The sequence below is a fragment of the Epinephelus fuscoguttatus genome, linkage group LG18 (genome assembly GCF_011397635.1).
Source record: "Epinephelus fuscoguttatus linkage group LG18, E.fuscoguttatus.final_Chr_v1".
In the NCBI taxonomy this organism is placed as follows: domain Eukaryota; kingdom Metazoa; phylum Chordata; class Actinopteri; order Perciformes; family Serranidae; genus Epinephelus; species Epinephelus fuscoguttatus.
In genome coordinates this window covers 20,337,189-20,356,664 of record NC_064769.1, presented here as the reverse complement: position 1 = coordinate 20,356,664, position 19,476 = coordinate 20,337,189, and the positions used below count along the sequence as shown (strand labels likewise).

General features: G+C 41.5%; 1 protein-coding gene across 1 annotated transcript; it reads left to right on the top strand.

The window, feature by feature from the left end:
• Positions 1-2,591: 2,591 nt before the first annotated feature.
• On the top strand, positions 2,592-14,806 carry slc20a1b (solute carrier family 20 member 1b). The gene is made up of 11 exons (XM_049603722.1): positions 2,592-2,883; positions 4,024-4,753; positions 5,163-5,303; positions 5,845-5,930; positions 6,245-6,341; positions 9,802-9,921; positions 11,251-11,532; positions 11,663-12,290; positions 12,485-12,670; positions 12,826-12,910; positions 13,138-14,806. The coding sequence occupies exons 2-11, from the start codon at positions 4,396-4,398 to the stop codon at positions 13,291-13,293; spliced, it is 2,139 nt and encodes a 712-aa protein (XP_049459679.1). The 5' UTR covers positions 2,592-2,883; positions 4,024-4,395; the 3' UTR covers positions 13,294-14,806.
• Positions 14,807-19,476: the final 4,670 nt, after the last annotated feature.

Below are 19,476 nucleotides of genomic sequence, written 5' to 3'. Positions count from 1 at the left end.
GAAGGGGGAGCTAGAAAAACAAACATCAGCAAACGTGAATTACGAGCTGTTGTCCTTTTTGTCTCCTTTTATGACATTCACAATCCCACTATCTTATCTTTTATAAGTCGAGGTCACTTTTCTGGCCACCGACAAGAAAGTAAACAAGCAAGGTGTGCTGTAAATGTGAGTAACTGCTATTTGGCTGAGGATGAAGATAAGTAACACGCAAAGGACATCTTTTTGATGTTATGAATGGTATTTTGAGGATGACATGAGTAAGACTGGCCGCCTGAGCAGTTATGAAACAGATAATCGCCACTCCTTCCTTTGTGAGATGATGCCTTCAGGGGCTTGGATAAGAATCGTAAGCGCAAGAGATCACAGCCGACCCCAAACGTTGCCCAGTGGGTTGGGAATGAGGAAACTTTCCATGATCCACAAAAGAGGTGACGCCAGTAAGGTTGTAATAGAAAGAATAATTATATGTACTGTTAGGACTATTACAACACGATCCTATGTAAATAAAAAGCCCACTGTGGTGTGTTCAATGAACTCTCACTGTTTCCCTCGCTGCTGTCACGTTTAGGCTTCAGGCACTAAAAGTAATAAACATATTTTGCTTGTTTAACACCTCACCCATTCAGTGTATCACGTCCCTCCTGAACACAATAAAAGGAACAGTCGCCAAAGAAAACTACTTTTGTTAGAGGGTGAATGTTGGTATCATTTCCGGTCGGGTGCACTTGAATGAATGACAAGTCTTCTGTAATGCAGTCAACACCATCCCCGCCACCCGCGTGTTTTCCTGCACTGTTTTGACGGGACACATTGTTCCCCTTATTTGGGAAAACCGTGGTTACTAGGCGTAATTGCGGTTTTCACTTCTGTTGTGTTTGTTTATTTGCCTGCAGGGTTACGTTTGAAACGTGTGACGATTTAGGTCATCATCAAAGCATTAGTTTTACGAGATACAGGGGCACAGAGAGATAGATAAAGATAGATTACACAGGCAGTGGTGGAGGAAGTACACAGATCCTGGCCCAGTGCAAAAATACTCCATTGCATATAAAGGCACAGCACGCATATTTGCTCTACACTGTCATCTTTTGCACATCCCATGCTTAATACACCCTGCACAAAACTTGCTAGCTTATAATGTAATAACTGTATTGCACATATTGCTATGTTGTAGTGCTTTTTGAAAGTATATTTGCACTTTTTATGGTTTATGTTTTTTTCTATTCTATATTTAAGTTCTTGAGTGTTGCAGTACTTTGCTTTATTTTTATTCCTCTTTATATGTTTATTGCATGTTTAATGTATGCACTAATGCCAAAACAAATTCATTGTAAGTGAAAACCTACTTGGCAATAAATACTTTTCTGACTAAAAATGTTTATTAAGTATTGCAAAATATTAGCAGTAAAATGCACTTAAAGTATCAGTGTTTTATTATCTAAGTATACTATTTGTTGGTTATTATTAGTTATGCATTGATATATAGCCTAAGCAGCATTTTTTTGTTGCAAAAGGTTAAGATATGGGTACGATGTGCCCTTGTGCACACTATCATGCACATACCATCCCCTCACATGATCAGAGATTTGACATTGGATAACATTGACATACATGTTACCCAGCTATCATCACTGCATATCTGTATAAACAAAAAATACCAAAGAAAATAAGAAATTATTGATTTAATTAAACAATATTAATTGTTGATTTATAGGTATGGAATAAGCATATAATTTTGTTATAGATGCCATTAACTATTGTGCAAAAAAAGAAAAATAAACAAGATGGGTTTGTGTTTTTCAAGGGCATATATAGTAAATGGCACTGTTTTTAATTTAATCAGAGTTTTTCTTTGGACACAGGCATATTTTCAAGGTGATAATCATTCATAAGGGCCCACACAATACTACAGGGCCCACTCTCACTATAGGACCCCAGTGCAACCGCACTGCCTGCACTACACCACTGGATAGAGTTAATTTAAATGTTGTTGTGTAGCTTAACCTATTGCAGTATACTGTATTTTATAAGCCCACCATAGTTTTTTTTTAATATATAATAACTTGATCCCCAAAGTAACAAATAAATACAGTAATTAAATAAATATAATAAATAATAGGCTAATAATGTACAAAGTAACCCATAAAATTTCCCTATTACAGCAAATTTACTGCAGTGGAAGCAGCATAAAATTAAAACACTTAAGTACAGGTCACTTTGTATTGTACTTCAATATGCACAGGTCCTGAATATGGGCTACAAGTATGTGAGTTAAGTGTCCTAGTAGTAGCCTATAATAATCGACAGTAAGTGTAACCATTATTTGGGGCAGTGGATTTAAACCAGATTTTTTTCTAGAGTTTGTAGCTTACGACATACCATAATAATATATAAAAGATAAAAGTAAAGTTGTAAAAGCAGACTTTGCTGTGAAGTGGGATGATCTTAGATCAATCCACATTCATGAACGCATGATGAGTAAAAAAAAAAAGAAAAAGAAAAGAAAGGCTTGCTGACAGCTGGGCGGTTGGGGGCGGGGCTTCAGGGGGTGTATCCAATAAAAGAAGAACCCTGTGTTCCTGTCCAGCACCGGCACGAGCAAGTTCCACATGCGGCTGCGAGGCTCTCATTCAAACTGAGACGTTTCCGGATTTTGAGTTATTTCCACATCGAGTCAGATATTCGCAAATAGCTGTTAACCTAACTGTTAGTCACTTTATTTTTTTAACGTAAGGCAGCTTTTTTGACGGAGATCGATTTTCATATTAGTTCGATTTTTTTTTCATTATCCCGCGCGCGCTATCGTAACTGTCCGTGCGCGCGCTAATTAGCTTACCGGCTAGCAAGCACAATTCTTAACGGGACTGACAACTTCAACGTGTGGTAAGTTTTATTATTTTCTCTTTCTGACAGAATAAGAATCTGCTTGTTTGTGGTTTATTCGCTGAACGCCGTGACTAAAATTTATGTAATCACCGTTAAATGTTAACGGGAAGCTGATGCTAACGTTAGCCGGAAAAATAAACCATTGTGCTACGTATTCACCTCCAATGATAGATGTGATCTGTTTGTTAGCTAACTGTTACAATCGAAAGCGAAGACGACGACTTAGCTAACGTTATTTTATGTTATATATATTCTTTGACGTAGGAGAGTTTATGGTTAATTGTGAGTAAACGTCACGGTTAACATCTACGTCAGATATGCGTAACGTTTGGCTCGAATGATAAAATGGACGCAGTGTAACCGTGATTGCGTTAATGTAAATCTTGTATTGACCATCTGTCCAATACACTTGATAATTCATTAAAATGACACGATACACACTACCGTGACTGCCTACCCAGTCAGTCAGAGGAGACTTGTGTTCCTTAAATTATGTCACATCCGGTTACAGCCTCTCTTACAAGAACACGTCAAACATTATGGAAACTGTAGATAATAAGCACAGCAGTCATTATATCTACGAAATAAATTAAAGACTTAACGTCGAGTCCAGACAGGTCGAGCTGTTTCTGGTCTTTCGCGTGACTGTGTGAACAGATGGCGCTTGTGCTCAGGGCTGTGTTCTATGAATGGATGACGACACGTGCGCACGCAGAAAAGATTATAATGTCTCCCAAAGATAAGGCACTTTACCTACAAACGATTTCACGGCCGGCAGTGCTAAACAAAAACAGCAATAAACCGTTATGTAGGCGAAGTGTCTGAGTGAAATTAGAGCACGCTGGTGTAGTGTAACCACCGGCTGCTTCCTGCGACATTTACCAGAAATGGCTTCCCATTGGGCTTTCAGGAAAGGCAGCTCCTGAAGACCCTCCTTCCGGTCCATGCGTGTACCACTACTTATCTAATTCAGTTTTCAAAGAAGCCGATTTTCATAGTGTGAAACCCTGCCTTATCTCAAAGCATTTCCTCAGCGTTATCAGTGCCCTTTCTGTATGTTTATGACCCTCCACGTGAAGGTGAAATGAGGAGTATATGTTATTAAAGGTCGCCCTTTCTGTTTTTTTGTCTTTCCAGGATGTACCCCTGCTCATCTGCAGTGACATTTGCACAATGGCAGTCTTTTCAATCAGTTTAATATCTCAGCTCCAAAGCAACAGCAACATATCTAGTATAATTACAGGATAGCAATAAGCCCACACCATACCTCTGTTTACCTTAATTGTTTTCTGGTCAGTACCAGCTAAACGCATTACAAGTTTGCACTGCTAAATCTAAAAGAAATCCTGTTTAAAACAGGCGGGCCTAAAGAAGTTAATTATTTATTTTTACCGTTTACCTCTTTGTTTTACTGGCTGCTGTTTAATAAGTAGCGTTATATAAGTAGCTATTTTGACAAGCATTCATTCCCTTTAAGATTGTGAAGCAATTCCTCTTTAGTCTACAATCATGGTTTCAACAACTGCAACTGCAATAATACTGGCCAGCACAGTGGGGCTGGTGACCCAGACTGTCCCGGGTCCTCTGACAGAGTACATGTGGCTGCTGATTGTTGGCTTCATCATCGCCTTCATCTTAGCCTTTTCTGTGGGTGCCAATGATGTCGCCAACTCATTTGGCACGGCCGTGGGCTCTGGGGTGGTCACCTTGCGACAGGCATGCATTCTGGCAACAATCTTTGAGACGCTGGGCTCTGTGCTCCTCGGGGCCAATGTGAGCGAAACCATCCGCAAAGGTATCATCGACCCGGGGATGTACAATGGCTCTGCACACGTGTTGATGGCTGGATCCATCAGTGCCATGTTTGGTGAGTATCTGCAGCTTATCTTGGGTGTAATTAAACCTGCGGTCATTGAACCCTGTGAATAGAGCTCTGTGGCACGTAGGACTTGGCGCAGTTTGGTTCTTACAACCAGAAAATGTAAACAGCAAACCAACACTTGGCTCTTTTTTTTTTTTTAATCCAACTCAGAAAAAAAGAGACCTTATCTGAAACTGTTATGAATTTTTTTTTTTTTTTTTTAAAAATGTACACTTGTGCCAGTTTCTACTGTCTTTTGCCACAGTAAGGGAGACCCTTAGACTGCTGGGAGCCCTCTTATGTATTCATGTGTGCCCTTTTTTTGTTGAGTTTAAAAGCTGTCTGAAAAGGTATGTGGAAAAGCTCAGACGAGGTCAACATGTCGGACTAACGTGACCAATTAATTTCTCATTAGGTTCTGCTGTGTGGCAGCTGGCAGCCTCCTTCCTTAAGCTCCCCATCTCTGGAACACACTGCATTGTTGGTGCTACTATCGGATTCTCGCTGGTTGCCAGAGGCCAGGAGGGAGTCAGGTGGTTTAAACTTGTCAGTATCGGTAAGTCAGACACTCTAATCAGATGACCTAGAACTGTCCCATAGTTATCATAAAAGATCAGCCAGTATTGCATCTGTGTTGACTACTGGCAATATTCAGGTCAACACTCTAATTTTAGAAATATATGAATTTGATTTGTAAATCAGTAGTCAATCCAGTAGTCGCTGATGTTTTGAAATATTGAATACGGATGTCCAGGCGGAAAGGACAGGACATTTGATAAGCTTTTACTGCGTGTCAGAAGATGAGGACATTTTACTCACAGCTTCACAGGAAAGTAAAGTTGTTTCTCACGGTTGTTGCATTAGATGGTCAATTTCAGTTGCATGTTCTTCTGAGGAAAGCCCAAACTTGAGATAAGACTGAAGCTGAGATGAGATTTCCTGTTTAGACCTAACGTGAGGGTTGTTTCCTAACAGAAAATATATTTCCTTGGAAAAAAATAATCAAGGAAGCGTAAAGGGATGTGCTCTTTTTTTGACAGAATTGTGAGATATTACATAACCACTAATTGCGGTGCTCATATTTCTTTACTTTGCAGTGGCTTCCTGGTTCCTGAGTCCCCTTTTGTCTGGAATAATGTCAGGCATTGTTTTCTACTTTGTGCGCATGTTCATCTTACAGAAGGTAAGCTGGCTGTTATCAAATTGTAGATAAGTCTGTGTTGTTGTGAGTGAGACAAGAACCTTCCGGAGTGATTGTAGGTCAGTTTCAACACTGTGCTAGCGGCTGCCCAAATGAAATAGAGGAAATGTTTGTTACATGCTGAGAATCAGGCTACTGTTCTGAGGAGTAGTTCCCTATCAGCATCATCCAGAGAGATTCAAATTACTACCATGCCCTTGTTATGCTATCAACTGTAACCTGACAGTAAAATGGGGCAGCTCTGTTCATTCAGTGGATTCGTCTGTCTGACTTGGTGCTTTGCTTTGTCCCTGTAGAAAGACCCTGTACCTAATGGACTGAAGGCCCTGCCTGTCTTCTACGCCGTGACTATGGGGATCAACCTGTTCTCCATCATGTACACTGGAGCTCCGAGTGAGTATCATTGTTTCAGTCATTTTTGCTCTGCATGCCTGCCCGCACAGCCACAGCTTAAAATAAACTGCTCCCTCAGACAGCCGGATGCCCACATGTATTCCAGACTGGACCAGACTGTTTACCGTTTTTACAGAAGCTGTGTTTATTTTAACATGTTTTTCGGGGCTCTCTTGCTTGTGGTTCTATGTGGGTCATGGCTGGAATGAAGTTTTAGAGCGGAGCACAACAGGGAGATGGAAATAAGATTTCACTTTACTCTTGACGTCACTGTCTGCCCTTCAGACATGAAGGAGGAAAAGAGAAGTAAAGAGGGTGTTTGAATATGGTCCTAGTTGTCTGTTGCAAGTAGTTGTACTGCTGCTCATAATTTGTACAGCATTGCTTTGAATACTTGTTGGCACCTCCTAGAATCTCTCCATTAAACGAGCAACTTTTGCTCCTTTTGTTTTCTTCTCTCTACAGGGCCTAACAGTTCAAGATGTTAGCTGGCCTGGGCCATTAAATGGCTGCTACAGGCCAGAGTTTGACCAGATATGGTGCGCTGATGTGTGCATGCACATCAGCAGCACACTCAAAAGGAAGAGATCGCTTGCTGTTCCAGCATAGCCCATAGCCCTGCTTAGTCAGGCACATTCTGTACAGTTGTGTGGAGTCCCTCACACCTTGACACACTGTACATGAGGACCTGTACTTGGGTACCTCACATAAAAAAAGGTGCGAGATTGCATTTTAGACACCTTTTAACAAACCCACTGCATCTTAGATTGTCACCACTCACACACACATTGTTAAAGCCTCTGAGGAGCCAGCTTAACACCAATTCCTGCATAATAATAAGAATAAGAATAAGACAAAGCATGAATCACAGCTTATTCAGTATCCATTTGTTTTTATCTTCAAAGTCAGACATCCCATGTGTATTTCAAGCCCAGTTATGGATAGTGCGGCACACGACAACAGGTCATTTTTGCTGATTTATGCACCAAAATGCAGCCCTGGTATCTGCACCCAACTGAGTACAGTATGTTTGGTTCCCTGATCTAGAGCTTATCATGGTGGTGTGATTGGACACCAGGCATCCCACAGCAAATTCCTACACTCAATATATACACCAGTGCCAGAGACCTCAAGTCAGCTTGCGCATGCAATCTGGGCCAAAGAATTTAAGGGTCAGCTGTCGATCCTCTACAGATGAGGCTCCGTGTGACTTGGGCTCTTCACACCTTATAAATCATCATAGTAAAATGATAATCTACCACATTAACAGAAATATAATAATTACCCCTTTTTAAAATGTGTCATAAATCATGGATATGGGGACGTATGACTTTCTAAGTCAATTTAAAATTACTAAAAGCTCATCAAGGCATCTCAAAGACACTAGAAGCTATTAGCTTCATTAGAATTTGCCCTGAATTCTGTCCATGTTGCTGCTTCAGAGAAAAGCCTGTGTCATATGCAGGTCTAAATAGTACTAGTCTATGTTTCAAAGTGCTGAGTATCAGTGACGGGACATTTTGACCCCCCCACACCAGCCACAATTGATGAACTTCAATGCGTTTAGCTGGATACGAATTTTCTGCCTGGGTAACCCTCTGAAAAACAAACACCCAGCAGCGTTGGTTGCTCTGGGGACACTAAACAATCGGCAACATAAAACTGATACACCTCAGTATACATGTCTTGTTTTACCTGAGCCACAGGACTGAAAGAGAAGCTGTTATTGTCATGGCTTATTGTGAGCGGTAAATATTGGGCTACCAGATCTCTTTAGTACTGAGACTTGATGCGCCTGTCACCTAATCCTAATACTCTTGCCAAGAGCTACACTGGGGCTTTAGACATGAGTGAAGACACATAACCAAAGGTTCACTGCCAAGTGAGTCATAAACTGCCACTTTACCTCATTGTAATTTAGGTTGGTGGCGAGATGCACACATGGTAGTGGAAAAAAACAACAAACTATGTTATTGTGTAATGTGGGTCATGGGATACAGAGGTTCAAGGGAGGGGTCTGGAACGCAGCTGTGGTTAGAGTCAATTTCCTGTGCAGTCCCATTCATCCCACTGCGTGGCTGTGGTATAAACCAGCCCCTGTGTGTGGGAGTGTTTATCAGACTGCCAGACCTAGGCAAGCTTTTAAATCTTTTCTTTTGTTTCCTAAGAAGTTGCCAACAAAAAAGTCACAGTGACAAAGTATCCATGTGAATTGTGTCAGGCCCCATTGTCAGGGTTGTTTTTTTTTTTTTTTGTTTTGTTTTTTTAGTTGAATTCCCCATAGTGTCACAGCATAGTGATGTGTAGCTGAATCACACCTGTTACTGGACGTCCCGCTACATGTGAGCCTGTACACCCCAGTGAAAGACAGGAGGCACAGCTGTTACAGGGCCTCCTTCCGTTTTTTCCTCTTATGTCTCTCCAGTCCTGAAGGGAGTGAGCTTCCATTGCGTAACTAAATAAACATCAGTTAGGTGCTCTGCACTCTCATGCTGCAGCGTGACTCAGTGTCCAGAGAGTGCACTGTGGACTCAAATGAACACGGCGACCGAGACACTTATCGTTTAGCCTTGGCCCTGGTTTTCTTTTGTTTATCTTAAACTGAAGTCTCGAGCTAGTGGAAGTGTTGTGGTTTTTTTTTTGTTTGTTTGTTTTTTTTTGTTTGTTTGTTTTTAATTATGCATGGTCAAGGTCACCTCACCAGAGGTGGTATTGTTGGGATTTTCAGCAGCTCTTGTTTTTGTTCTCTCCTAACCACACTGCTGACTTGCATTTACTCTGTATGACAAAGATGACTGCTTCCCTGGGGAAATTTAAATAGTTGCTTTCAGCCAGCATGTGCTGCATTATATCTACCGCTGCTGCACCAGCTTTGCTGCAGTCTTGGCAGGAGGGTGTCCTTATTGCTACAGCAAAAGGCTCCTGTGGACGACTCCCCCCTTTCTTTTCCCCTATTCTCCCAAAGTAACGTTGCCTTTTAAGGAGCTCATTGTTCATGTGCAGTGTTGGCAGGGCCTTTTGGGGTCATGGCGACATTTTTGCACTTTCACCTTGAGGTGTTGCATAACTGTCACATCGAGGGGTACACACGCTCTCCATATTTAACTAGGATGTGGCACAATGAGGCAATGCAGTCCTGCTTGTAACATCGAGAGCCAAAAGATGATGCATGTTCAGATGTCATTGCGGTTCATTCTCATTCATTTGTGGCATTAATGTTTTAAATGGAAATGTAAGTTTACACTAACTTGCCCTCATGCTGACTTACTAAATACTATCTTGACTTTATATGTTTCCAATATTTTTAAAAAGCTGCTCATTTGAAAGTTTGCTGTTATAGTCAACTTAATGTGTTGTCCAGCAAGAATGGGGGCACTTGCTGCCTTGTTTTTAAAACTGCCTTTCACTGTTCTCCTCTATGTGTATCTGATTCTGTCTGTGGCACCTGGTGGTTCTTCAGTGCTGGGATTTAACAAGATCCCGTGGTGGGGCAGCCTGCTCATCTCGTTTGGTTTATCTGTGCTGACTGCCATTGTGGTCTGGTTTATTGTCTGCCCTCGCCTCAAGAAGAAGATTGAACGTAAGTCACATTTATGTTTTTAATTTTTGGCAAACTGATGACTCATTTTTTTTAAAAAATCCCTGTCACCTGTTTCTGCTGACCGCTGCTATAACAGTTTTCCTCACCTAAGCCACTGGACAAGCGAGGGATTAAGTATTGCACTTGTAACCTCAACCTATTCACACTGAGGACTCAAATTAATCCAGAAAATGGAGCTCAGGGATTTTTTTTTTTTTTTTGTCACAATGGGGTCGCTCTAATGAAAATCATCTGAAAATGTTGTCACCAGTTTTTGTCCTATAATCCTGGATTAAAGTAAAAACCCAAGAGCCATCAGCATTTACACACCAATAGTGTGGTGTTGTTGTTGAGGGGGACACCATTCATTTAACCTTCACGAGTGTTTTCTGTAGTTCCCTGCCTGTTCAACAATACAGTGCTTCTGTGTTCAGTGGTAACAGGGTAAATCTTGCTGTTAATTATAGCTGTATTTGACACTTCCTAGGGCAGAAGTCCACAAATGTTGTTTTACAACACGTATAAATCCAACGTGCTTTTTTTTTTTTTTTTTTTTTAAAGGTCTTTTTTGGTTTTTCTCTATTTGTAGCATTATTGCGAAACCCATTTACTATCAGAGACAGATCTTTAAATATATTTAGAGTGACACTGGCCATGTCACGTGTTTGTTTTCGTCACACAGAAACGACAGGTTCATCTGACCAAGCGTGACCTGTCTAGATCAGCCTCCATTCAGTAGACTAGCAGCCTAATTGGGTCATAGTGATCAACTAATTGGTCTTTACCTCCTTGGCTAAAATAAGCCTTGGTTGACTTAAGGTTTTGACATGGCATTTGCAATCCATGTGTGGGTTGAAGGCCGAGGGTGACGTACTGCCTTCATGTCCGGCCTTGACCGGTTTGGATGACGCAATGTGGCCAAGTGGTCAGAATACTCCCAGGATTATCTCATAAAAAATGTAGTCATTGAGTGTCTGATTCACTTTAAACCACAGGCAAATGTTATGTGAGCCACAGGCTGTGTTGAGTCTTACCGTCTTTCATAAGTTAAGCTGCTAGCGGTAGAGTAAATATGTTCCTTGTAAGGTCATAATCCATTTATCTGTTCCTTTTGAACACGGGGGCTCGCTTTGAACACAGGTAACGTTGCATTAATAGGACAAAGGTTTTTTTGTTTTTTTTTTAACTCTCTGGTTATGCAATACTTGCGACTCCCTACAGATCAGGGTTGAGAGAAATCATGTGCTGTGCTAGTATTTCTCTGCTGTACAATGTATATGTTTGGACATGACCCAAGCAATATCTCACTCCCAACTCCTCCCCTACTAGGAGATACAAAGTCTTCTAGCCCCTCTGAGAGCCCCCTGATGGAGAAGAGGGAGCTGAGAGAGGCTCACTGTCCAATCCTGAAACAGACTGCCAAGGAGACATCTACGCCTACCACCCCAGCTGTCAATCAGAGCCCCTCTGCTCAGCCCCAGGCTGCCCCTGAGGAGCGCAGGGTGGCGTTTGACATTGGAGATTCTGACGAGGTTGACAGTAATAAGGAACGCAAGGTGGCATTTGACATCGGAGATTCTGATGACACGGACTACAGCAATGCAAATGGTGGTAAGCATGCCAAGAAACATTACTGTAATATATAATATGGTGATGCAAGTCCTCTGCTACACAAACCATGAAATGATACGCATGTTTGCAAGTTTTAAGCAATATTTTTTTTTTTTTTACTTTTCTGCAGCCCTTAAACAGGTTCAGTCAAACAGCCAGGCCAACAACCAGCAAGTCAGCAATGGCTCTACAAATTCGGCCAACCAGGTTCAGTTCAACAACCACGTTCAGTTCAACAACAGACCAGCGCAGATCCCAAGTAACGGTTACAGTCAGTACCACACAGTCCACAAGGACTCTGGCCTCTACAAGGACCTACTGCACAAACTCCACCTGGCCAAGGTAGGCGACTGCATGGGTGAGGGGGGCGACCGACCTATCCGACGCAACAACAGCTACACCTCCTACACCATGGCCATCATCGGCATGCACCAAGACTTCAAGCATAAGGAAGGAGAGCACCGCGCCAACGAGGATGGCGACAAGGGCACGGGGACAGGGGGTCAGGAGAGGAAGCGCGTGCGTATGGACAGTTACACCAGCTACTGCAACGCTGTGGCGGAGCACACAACTCCAGAAGGTCTGGGAGAGGGGGATGTGACCCTAGAAATGGGGAAGGAGGATGCAGGTAGCAGCCAAAGCTCTCTGGACGACGATGGGCTTGAAGCAGACAAGCCAGAGGTGTCGACCCTGTTCCAGTTCCTCCAAATTCTCACCGCCTGCTTCGGATCCTTCGCCCATGGAGGGAACGACGTTAGGTATGCAGATTCCTCGTGATGTTCATGTTGTTATTATCAGTCATCACGCCAATGTCATGTTAGTGTCGGTCATCAAAGTGATAGATGAGATTTTGGTCCCTGGCATGTTGTAGGTGACTTTTACTTATCACGGTTCAACTCAAAGTCAGAATCCTTTACCTTTTGTTGAAATAACTTCATTCTTTCCTCTGCAGTAACGCCATCGGACCACTGGTAGCTCTCTGGATGGTTTACACAAGCAGCAGTGTGATCTCAGATGAACCCATTCCCATTTGGCTGCTGCTGTACGGTGGTGTAGGCATCTGCGCCGGTCTCTGGGTGTGGGGTCGCAGAGTGATCCAGACTATGGGCAAGGATCTCACCCCCATCACTCCCTCAAGGTATAGACTGCACAGACAGTGCAGAACCTGTTTCTCCTTAGTCACCAAACCACATCCTCCTCAGACATTACCAGTCTTTTGAATTTAGCAGGCATGCTCAGACAAGTCCAATGGAGAGACTTGAGTGTTGTTGTTTTTTTTTTATTCCCCCGCAGTGGTTTCAGCATCGAACTGGCCTCAGCCGTGACTGTCGTGGTAGCCTCTAACATTGGCCTGCCTGTCTCCACCACCCACTGCAAGGTAAGCTGGTCAAACACTGTGGTCTAGGCGCTAGACTGAGACACGGGGGAAGAGACCATTTAGTGTGAGGGAGGCTACAGTAAACAGGAACCCAGTCTGGGAGATGGTCCAAATGTGGAGCAACTTTCTCCTATGAAATTTTACACTTTAGCTTTGCAGACAGATAATTAGAAGTCATAAATTCAAGGAAGATGATGGGATTCATCTGACAACCACTGTGTTTCTAGGTGGGCTCTGTGGTTGCAGTCGGATGGCTGCGCTCAAGAAAGGCAGTAGACTGGCGTCTTTTCAGAAACATCTTCATGGCGTGGTTCGTGACTGTGCCCATCTCCGGTCTGATCAGTGCCGCCATCATGGCCATCTTCATCTACGGCATCCTTTGAGCGTTCAGCTGGACCCCGAGCCGGGGGAGGAGAAAGAAACCGCTCCAGTGCGTACCAGGAGAGAAGAGGCAAAGTTGGAAGGCCAAAATATATCGCTTACCTCAAGCCAACAACTCTGGAAGAAAAAGGAAAAAAAATAGAAATGTTTGAAAGGACTTGTGATATGGGCCTGTGGTTCTTGGCTGCATCATTTTTGACCTAGAATTTGCTGTTTGTTCCATTTGGGCCACATAACTTCCAGTGGGAAGCTTGCATTTCTTTGTTCTGACTTGCTTTTTCATATCTCATCATTCTGTAACGAGTTAATCGAAAAGCATCAACTGATTTTTTTCTAATACTCATTCTTCCATATTTTTTTTTTTTTTTACTTTGCAATTATGTATATACGACCATGTTCTGTTTTTAATTTTGTTTTACACATTAGAAAGAAATGAACAATCGAAATGCAGTATAAGCCTTTTGCAAATGTAACTCCAGTATAACACGTGCTGAACGTAACGTAGATGCAAAAGCAGTATTTTTAGGTGGAAAAACAAGTTTATTTGTGTGTATGTGCATATTTTTCCCCCAAGCAAATGTTATATCAATGAATTGATGTTTTGCATCTGGCTTTCTTGTTACCCCTAAAGTGTGAGATATTGCCTCCTCTTGTTAAAGAACAAAATTGACTGACTATAAAATCAGAGAGGTTGGCGACCGTGTTTTCTACCATACTTGTGCAATCACATTCACTTCACTACAGTGTTTGTCTTTGACACACAACTATCTGAATAATGTACTATGGTAGAAGCACTAATCTTACACACTGGATGACCCCTTGCAGAATGATATGTAAAATACTGTATCAATAGCATTGAAAGTCAGCACACCTCTGGCAGGGAAATGACGAGGTTCTTCCATCAGAATCTCCTGAGGCTCTACATTCAGCGCAGAAATAACTGCCTGAACTTATTAGTTACTTGAATTTGAGAAATGTAACGGCAGAATGTCAACGAGCACAAACTCATGCTCCAAACATGACCTTAAGTCTCCTGTTAAAACTTGATTGCATCATCTGTGATGGTTAAATGCTTTAGGCCTCCTTCAGCGTTGTTTTTCTAGTTCACCTTGTATCAGCTACTTCCCAGTATGTTTTTCATGTGGAACGTGCACCTGCCTAGACATTTGGGTTACTGTAGCTTTCCTCTTTCTGTATCTGCCTGTGTAGGTCATAAAAGAGGACGAACGGGAACCCAAAAGTGGAAATTAATCTTAACCGGGTGGTTTGGTGTTGAGCTGATCTGGTCTCTCTTTCTGAATGAGGGCGGACATACGTTGCATGCCACCAGTGTGTGGTCATTTGGCTGCAGTACTTTAATGCATATCAGATCTATAGATGCTGTAGTTGCCTTAATTGTTTTGATTTTCCCTTAGGTACCAAAGAAAAGTTTTGTTTTGTTTTTTTAATGCACATCAACATACTCTAGTCCACATTTGTGGATGACAAAAAAAAACAAATAAAAATGGGAAAATACTTGTGTTGAATTTGTTTTTGTTGCTGCATTATATGATAAAGCTTCTGTTCATAATCACAAATGTCAAAGTGTAGCAACCATATAACCTTAAATTCTTGTGGTAAAATGATCCCTTAAGTCCCTAAAAGGCATTTCTGAAATTCTGTACAGACCTATTTTGTCACAGCACATGACATGAGACAAAAAAGCACAGAGAGGTTGTAGATAGGTGGAATAATTCCCTTTTTATTGGAAGTAAGCTCGGTGCAGCTCAGGCACCGGGTGATGGGTGAGCGTTGGGATCCACGTGCCACCGCGCTTTCTCACTCCAGTACATCTGTGACGCAGGGACAGAAGAGAGGATTCCTTTACGCTAGCTTTACATTGCAAACACACCGCAATTCAGTAGTTTTCCAGGGCTCTCAGAGCAATTATATGAATCACATCCAGATCTTTCTCATGACTCACTCCTGCGCAGGTTTCTATGAATGATGACTGCACCAGTGTGCAGTTTTGCTGCTGTAAAGCACAATGTAAGGCCTATTCTACCCCCGAAAGATTAGGACATACTGCTACAGGTTGATTTTCTCTGTTTGAAACCAGTGCACCAAGATTTGTCCTCTCTGAAATTCGATTTTCTAATTACAGAGCATCCAAAAGATGACCTTCACTGTATAAATAACCTTGGATCAGAAGAATTTTATCAATATTTAAGCAATCTTTTCGGCATCTTTTAGGGCAGGGACAGTGCATCCTTGGTCCTAAAATAACCAGAAGCAGATGATACAGTATAAATCAAGCACAATGAGCACCTGGGGACAGACATCTCAGAGTGCCCTGGATTCTTGTCCTAGATTTACTCACATACAAGGAGGACTGTGTTCAAATAAACAATCCCTGCATCTTATTTTTGAGGTTAAGCAGCCAACTGGTCTGTAGTGACTTAAATATCTCTTCAGACTGTTTTTATACATTAATCTGGAGAAAAAAAAAATCTATTCTTAAGTTGTTTTTTTTTACAAGCTGTCTGGTTGTAAATTTGTAATTGCCCTGGAGGCATTTTATTGTTTACTTGAACCCAACCTATAAAGTTTTGTGTTTTTTTTTTTTTTCTCAAACTCAATTTAAATCCAGCTGAGACCAGCCCTGACTGGCTCTGTTTTCCACATTCTCCTCATTGCATAACCTTCAATTTAACTTTCACTGCTGTGCTGCTCAAAACAGTACACCACATCTTGTCTCAGCAGGTACAAGTCCGCCTTAAGAAAATAAAGTCAACCGCCGCCTTCTGAGCTCAGCTCTACAGCTATCTGGGTTATACTAGTAAACAGATACAGTCAGCCTCACACTGTTTGTGGTTGCTGGTGTGTGTGCGTGGCATTTAGACATTTTCACCTTGGTCCTTCTTGGTTGAATCCTGAGTCACTTCATCTGGAGGAGACATGGGAAAATATAGCATGTAGTTACAGTGTGGGATTCACTGGAATAGTGAGTCAGTGTCCATATTTCTTGATCTTACCCAAATTGCTCACAGCCACTGGCACTGCCCCGTGGTGCTCTGAGTAGGAAGACATTAAAATGTACTTTGAGTTTAAACAATAGGCACAATAAAAGGCTTTAAATACAATTTTTGCCAATCTGTTGTGTATTTTGTATTGATTTTTATCTCCAAATGTACTTTAAAAAGTAGGTTAACAACTGAAAATGTACAAATTCGTGGGTATGTGGAGAAAAAAAGGACAAAAATATCAGTCGCAGTTTGTCATGTTGTGTTTGTTTTACTAATTACTGGTGCTTTTAGTGCTTTAGTGCAGGTTTACATCACTTACCCCTCCTCTGTCTCCCTGTCAAACATTTAAAAAAGACAAAAATATCATTAATAGAACAACAGAAACTGAAATCACAGCTTTAATGTGCTGAAATATGCTGTTAACCAAAACCTTATGTCACCAACTCACCTTCTGCCTCCTCAGAGGACTCAGACTGGGACTCTGTGGCTAACAGGGGAGACAAATCAGTCACAAGGTTGTGACATTTTACATGTAGGTGCACTTTGAGCTCCTGCAGATATTTTTCTGAACTGTCCTTCATCACCACCTACAGGCGGATACTTGAACAGTAAAACCTCTCACCTTCCTGAGCCGCTACTTCAGTGTTCCCACCTCCTCCTGCTGAAGACAGATTTCACAGTTGACATGCCATGTCAGGTACACAATGATCACATGCTGTCCTTTAAAGCCAGCAGGATGGGTTTTTTTTGATACACACCTGTGTTGTCGGTTCCGGCTTCAACATGCTCCTCCACTGTTTAAATACAAACAGGTGATGCTCAGCACATGATCAGTGTGTGTTCAGGTGTTTATCACAGAGGCATAACTTACCAGATCCGTCCTGAGTGGCCTCTGTGTGTGAAACAGTTGAAAGACTGCATTACAAACTGCATCTGAATCAGCCGTTATTAATTTTGAATGAGGTCATGTAGTTCCTCTTACCGAGGTAGCGGGTTTCTGCATTCTGTTCCTCTGTAACTTGACAGGAAAGGGTGCAAAATTATTACTCAAACAGTTGGAACTTGTTAAACAGACTGTATTTTAAGTTGTCTCAGTTGCTGTGGTGCATTTCTCAAATCATTTAACATTTGCAAAACAGGAAGAGCATTTCTCCCACTAACAGCACCACCTGCAAAAGCCCATAACTTGCTCAAAATGTTTAGTTTATCTCTCAACAGTTAATATTTGTGTCACTGAACATGTCAGTGCCATTAGAATGACAAGCCCTTGTGTCAATGTTTATCAAAAAACATGTTCAAAATGCTTAGCCATGTTGCCAATATAACACTGTACTCTTAAGTTTTTCTGATGTAAACTATATGGCTAAGGTTTTGGTGACAACGATTAAAAAAGGAGAACTTCACTAGTTTTTTTCTGTATGGCATTTAGCAATTCCAAAAGTAGAGTTACACATTACTGTAAGTTAGAGATTGATTGCAAGAGACTGGACAGGATTCACATTTATGCCTTTACTGTTTGTACTATGATTTGTTGACTGTCAGTGCGATAAAGAAAAAAGACTGCATAGCACAAAGGAAAAATAACACAATTTAAATGTAAACAGGAAACACCCCCTGATGCAGAACTGTACATGCAGCATTGAATAAGGAAATACAGTGCAGTTTTCTTCTACACCTCCTTACATTTCAGTCTGTCGGGCCACAAATTCTCACCCACATTACAACGGATATCTAGCCAGACAGATTATGACAACTGGTTCAGCCATTTCGCATGTAGTAACTTACGTAATGGACTGATGCCTATGCATGGATGATTACTGAATGGATCTAGAGGGCGCAGGTCCAGGGGCCCAAGGTGTCAAGGGGCCCCCTCGCCTTCACTTAAAATGTCAAATTAACATGTACTGACCAGGAAGAAACTCAAAATGATGGAAAAAAAGACAGAAAATTATCTCAAGGAGACACAAAATGACCACATAAAGAGAGACAAACCCACAAAAAGATGCATAACGACAACAAAGAGATGGAAAATCACCACAAAGTCAATGTGTCTTGCTCCTGTAAGAGAGGTGGGGGCCCTTTGTGTATCTGTGCCCAAGGGCCTATTGTCACATAATCAGCCCATGCCTAAATGTTTTGGGGGGTGAGACTATTCAACAGAAAACTAGTGTAATACAGTTTGATCAACAAGACATAAGCAATTGATAATGAAGGAAACAGCATTTGCATGAATGTGTCAAAGCATTTGTACTCTGTTCAAAATAATAAGAACTTGGTTTCATGATGTGTACAAGTGACTAGTCACAGTGATGATGAGGAGGTGGAACAAGTAGTGTTGAAAATTTCAATTCTGATTTGAGAAATGTATCAAAGTGACTGAGACAAACTGTAACACAATGGATGACAGCCACATCTGCTCATCTTGGCTTGTGGTCATTTCCCTACACTTTGGTTATACTTACCATTCACCTGAGCGGCCTCTCTCTTCTGAGCGGCCTCAAACTCCATCTGATCTGAGGAGACAGAGGGTAGAGATGATGTCAAACAAAAGCCATAGAAGATGATGGGTAGTTTGTGTAACGATAAAAGTGACAAAAAGTAGTGTTACAGGTAAAACATAAAATATGGTAGGTGTCTCTAACAAACCGGTAAGTTTTCCAGTGTCATTATAAAGCAAAATGAAAAGGTTCTTGCAGTCAGGTGAATTAACACCCCTAGACTTGAACATAAAATGCATAAAACATTTGAAACATCCCTTTCAAAATCTGCTGGTGCTCAATTGGACGGATGCACTGTACCTATTTTCTGCAGTTCAGTTAGCCCATCTGCATGACAGAAAGAAGAGACATTTGTATCGGTTTCAAAGCATGCAAATTGCAAGCAAGGCACACATACCTCTCAATATTTAGAACATGGGCATTGGTTGCTGCCAATATAAACTTCAAAGTAGCAGAAGACTTTTATTTTGACAGAATTTAAGACATTTATACCATAAATTGATGCATAAAAATTCACCAGAATGCAGGGAATTACATTTTTGATCAAAAAAACCCCCTCGTTAAATATGTGTCCCCTCCAATGTTAAATGAAACCTACACCCTTGAAAGTATCATAGCATAGTAATTATTATTGCTGTTTAACTAATTATTATTGACATTAGTTCCTCACCGTGCTTGGCGG

Excerpts from the sequence above, each read along its gene's own strand:
- slc20a1b (XM_049603722.1), top strand. The coding sequence starts at position 4,396 with ATGGTTTCAACAACTGCAACTGCAATAATACTGGCCAGCACAGTGGGG. Across the intron at positions 4,754-5,162 it reads ATCCATCAGTGCCATGTTTG|GTTCTGCTGTGTGGCAGCTG; the intron begins GTGAGTATCTGC and ends ATTTCTCATTAG. Across the intron at positions 5,931-6,244 it reads GCATGTTCATCTTACAGAAG|AAAGACCCTGTACCTAATGG; the intron begins GTAAGCTGGCTG and ends TTGTCCCTGTAG.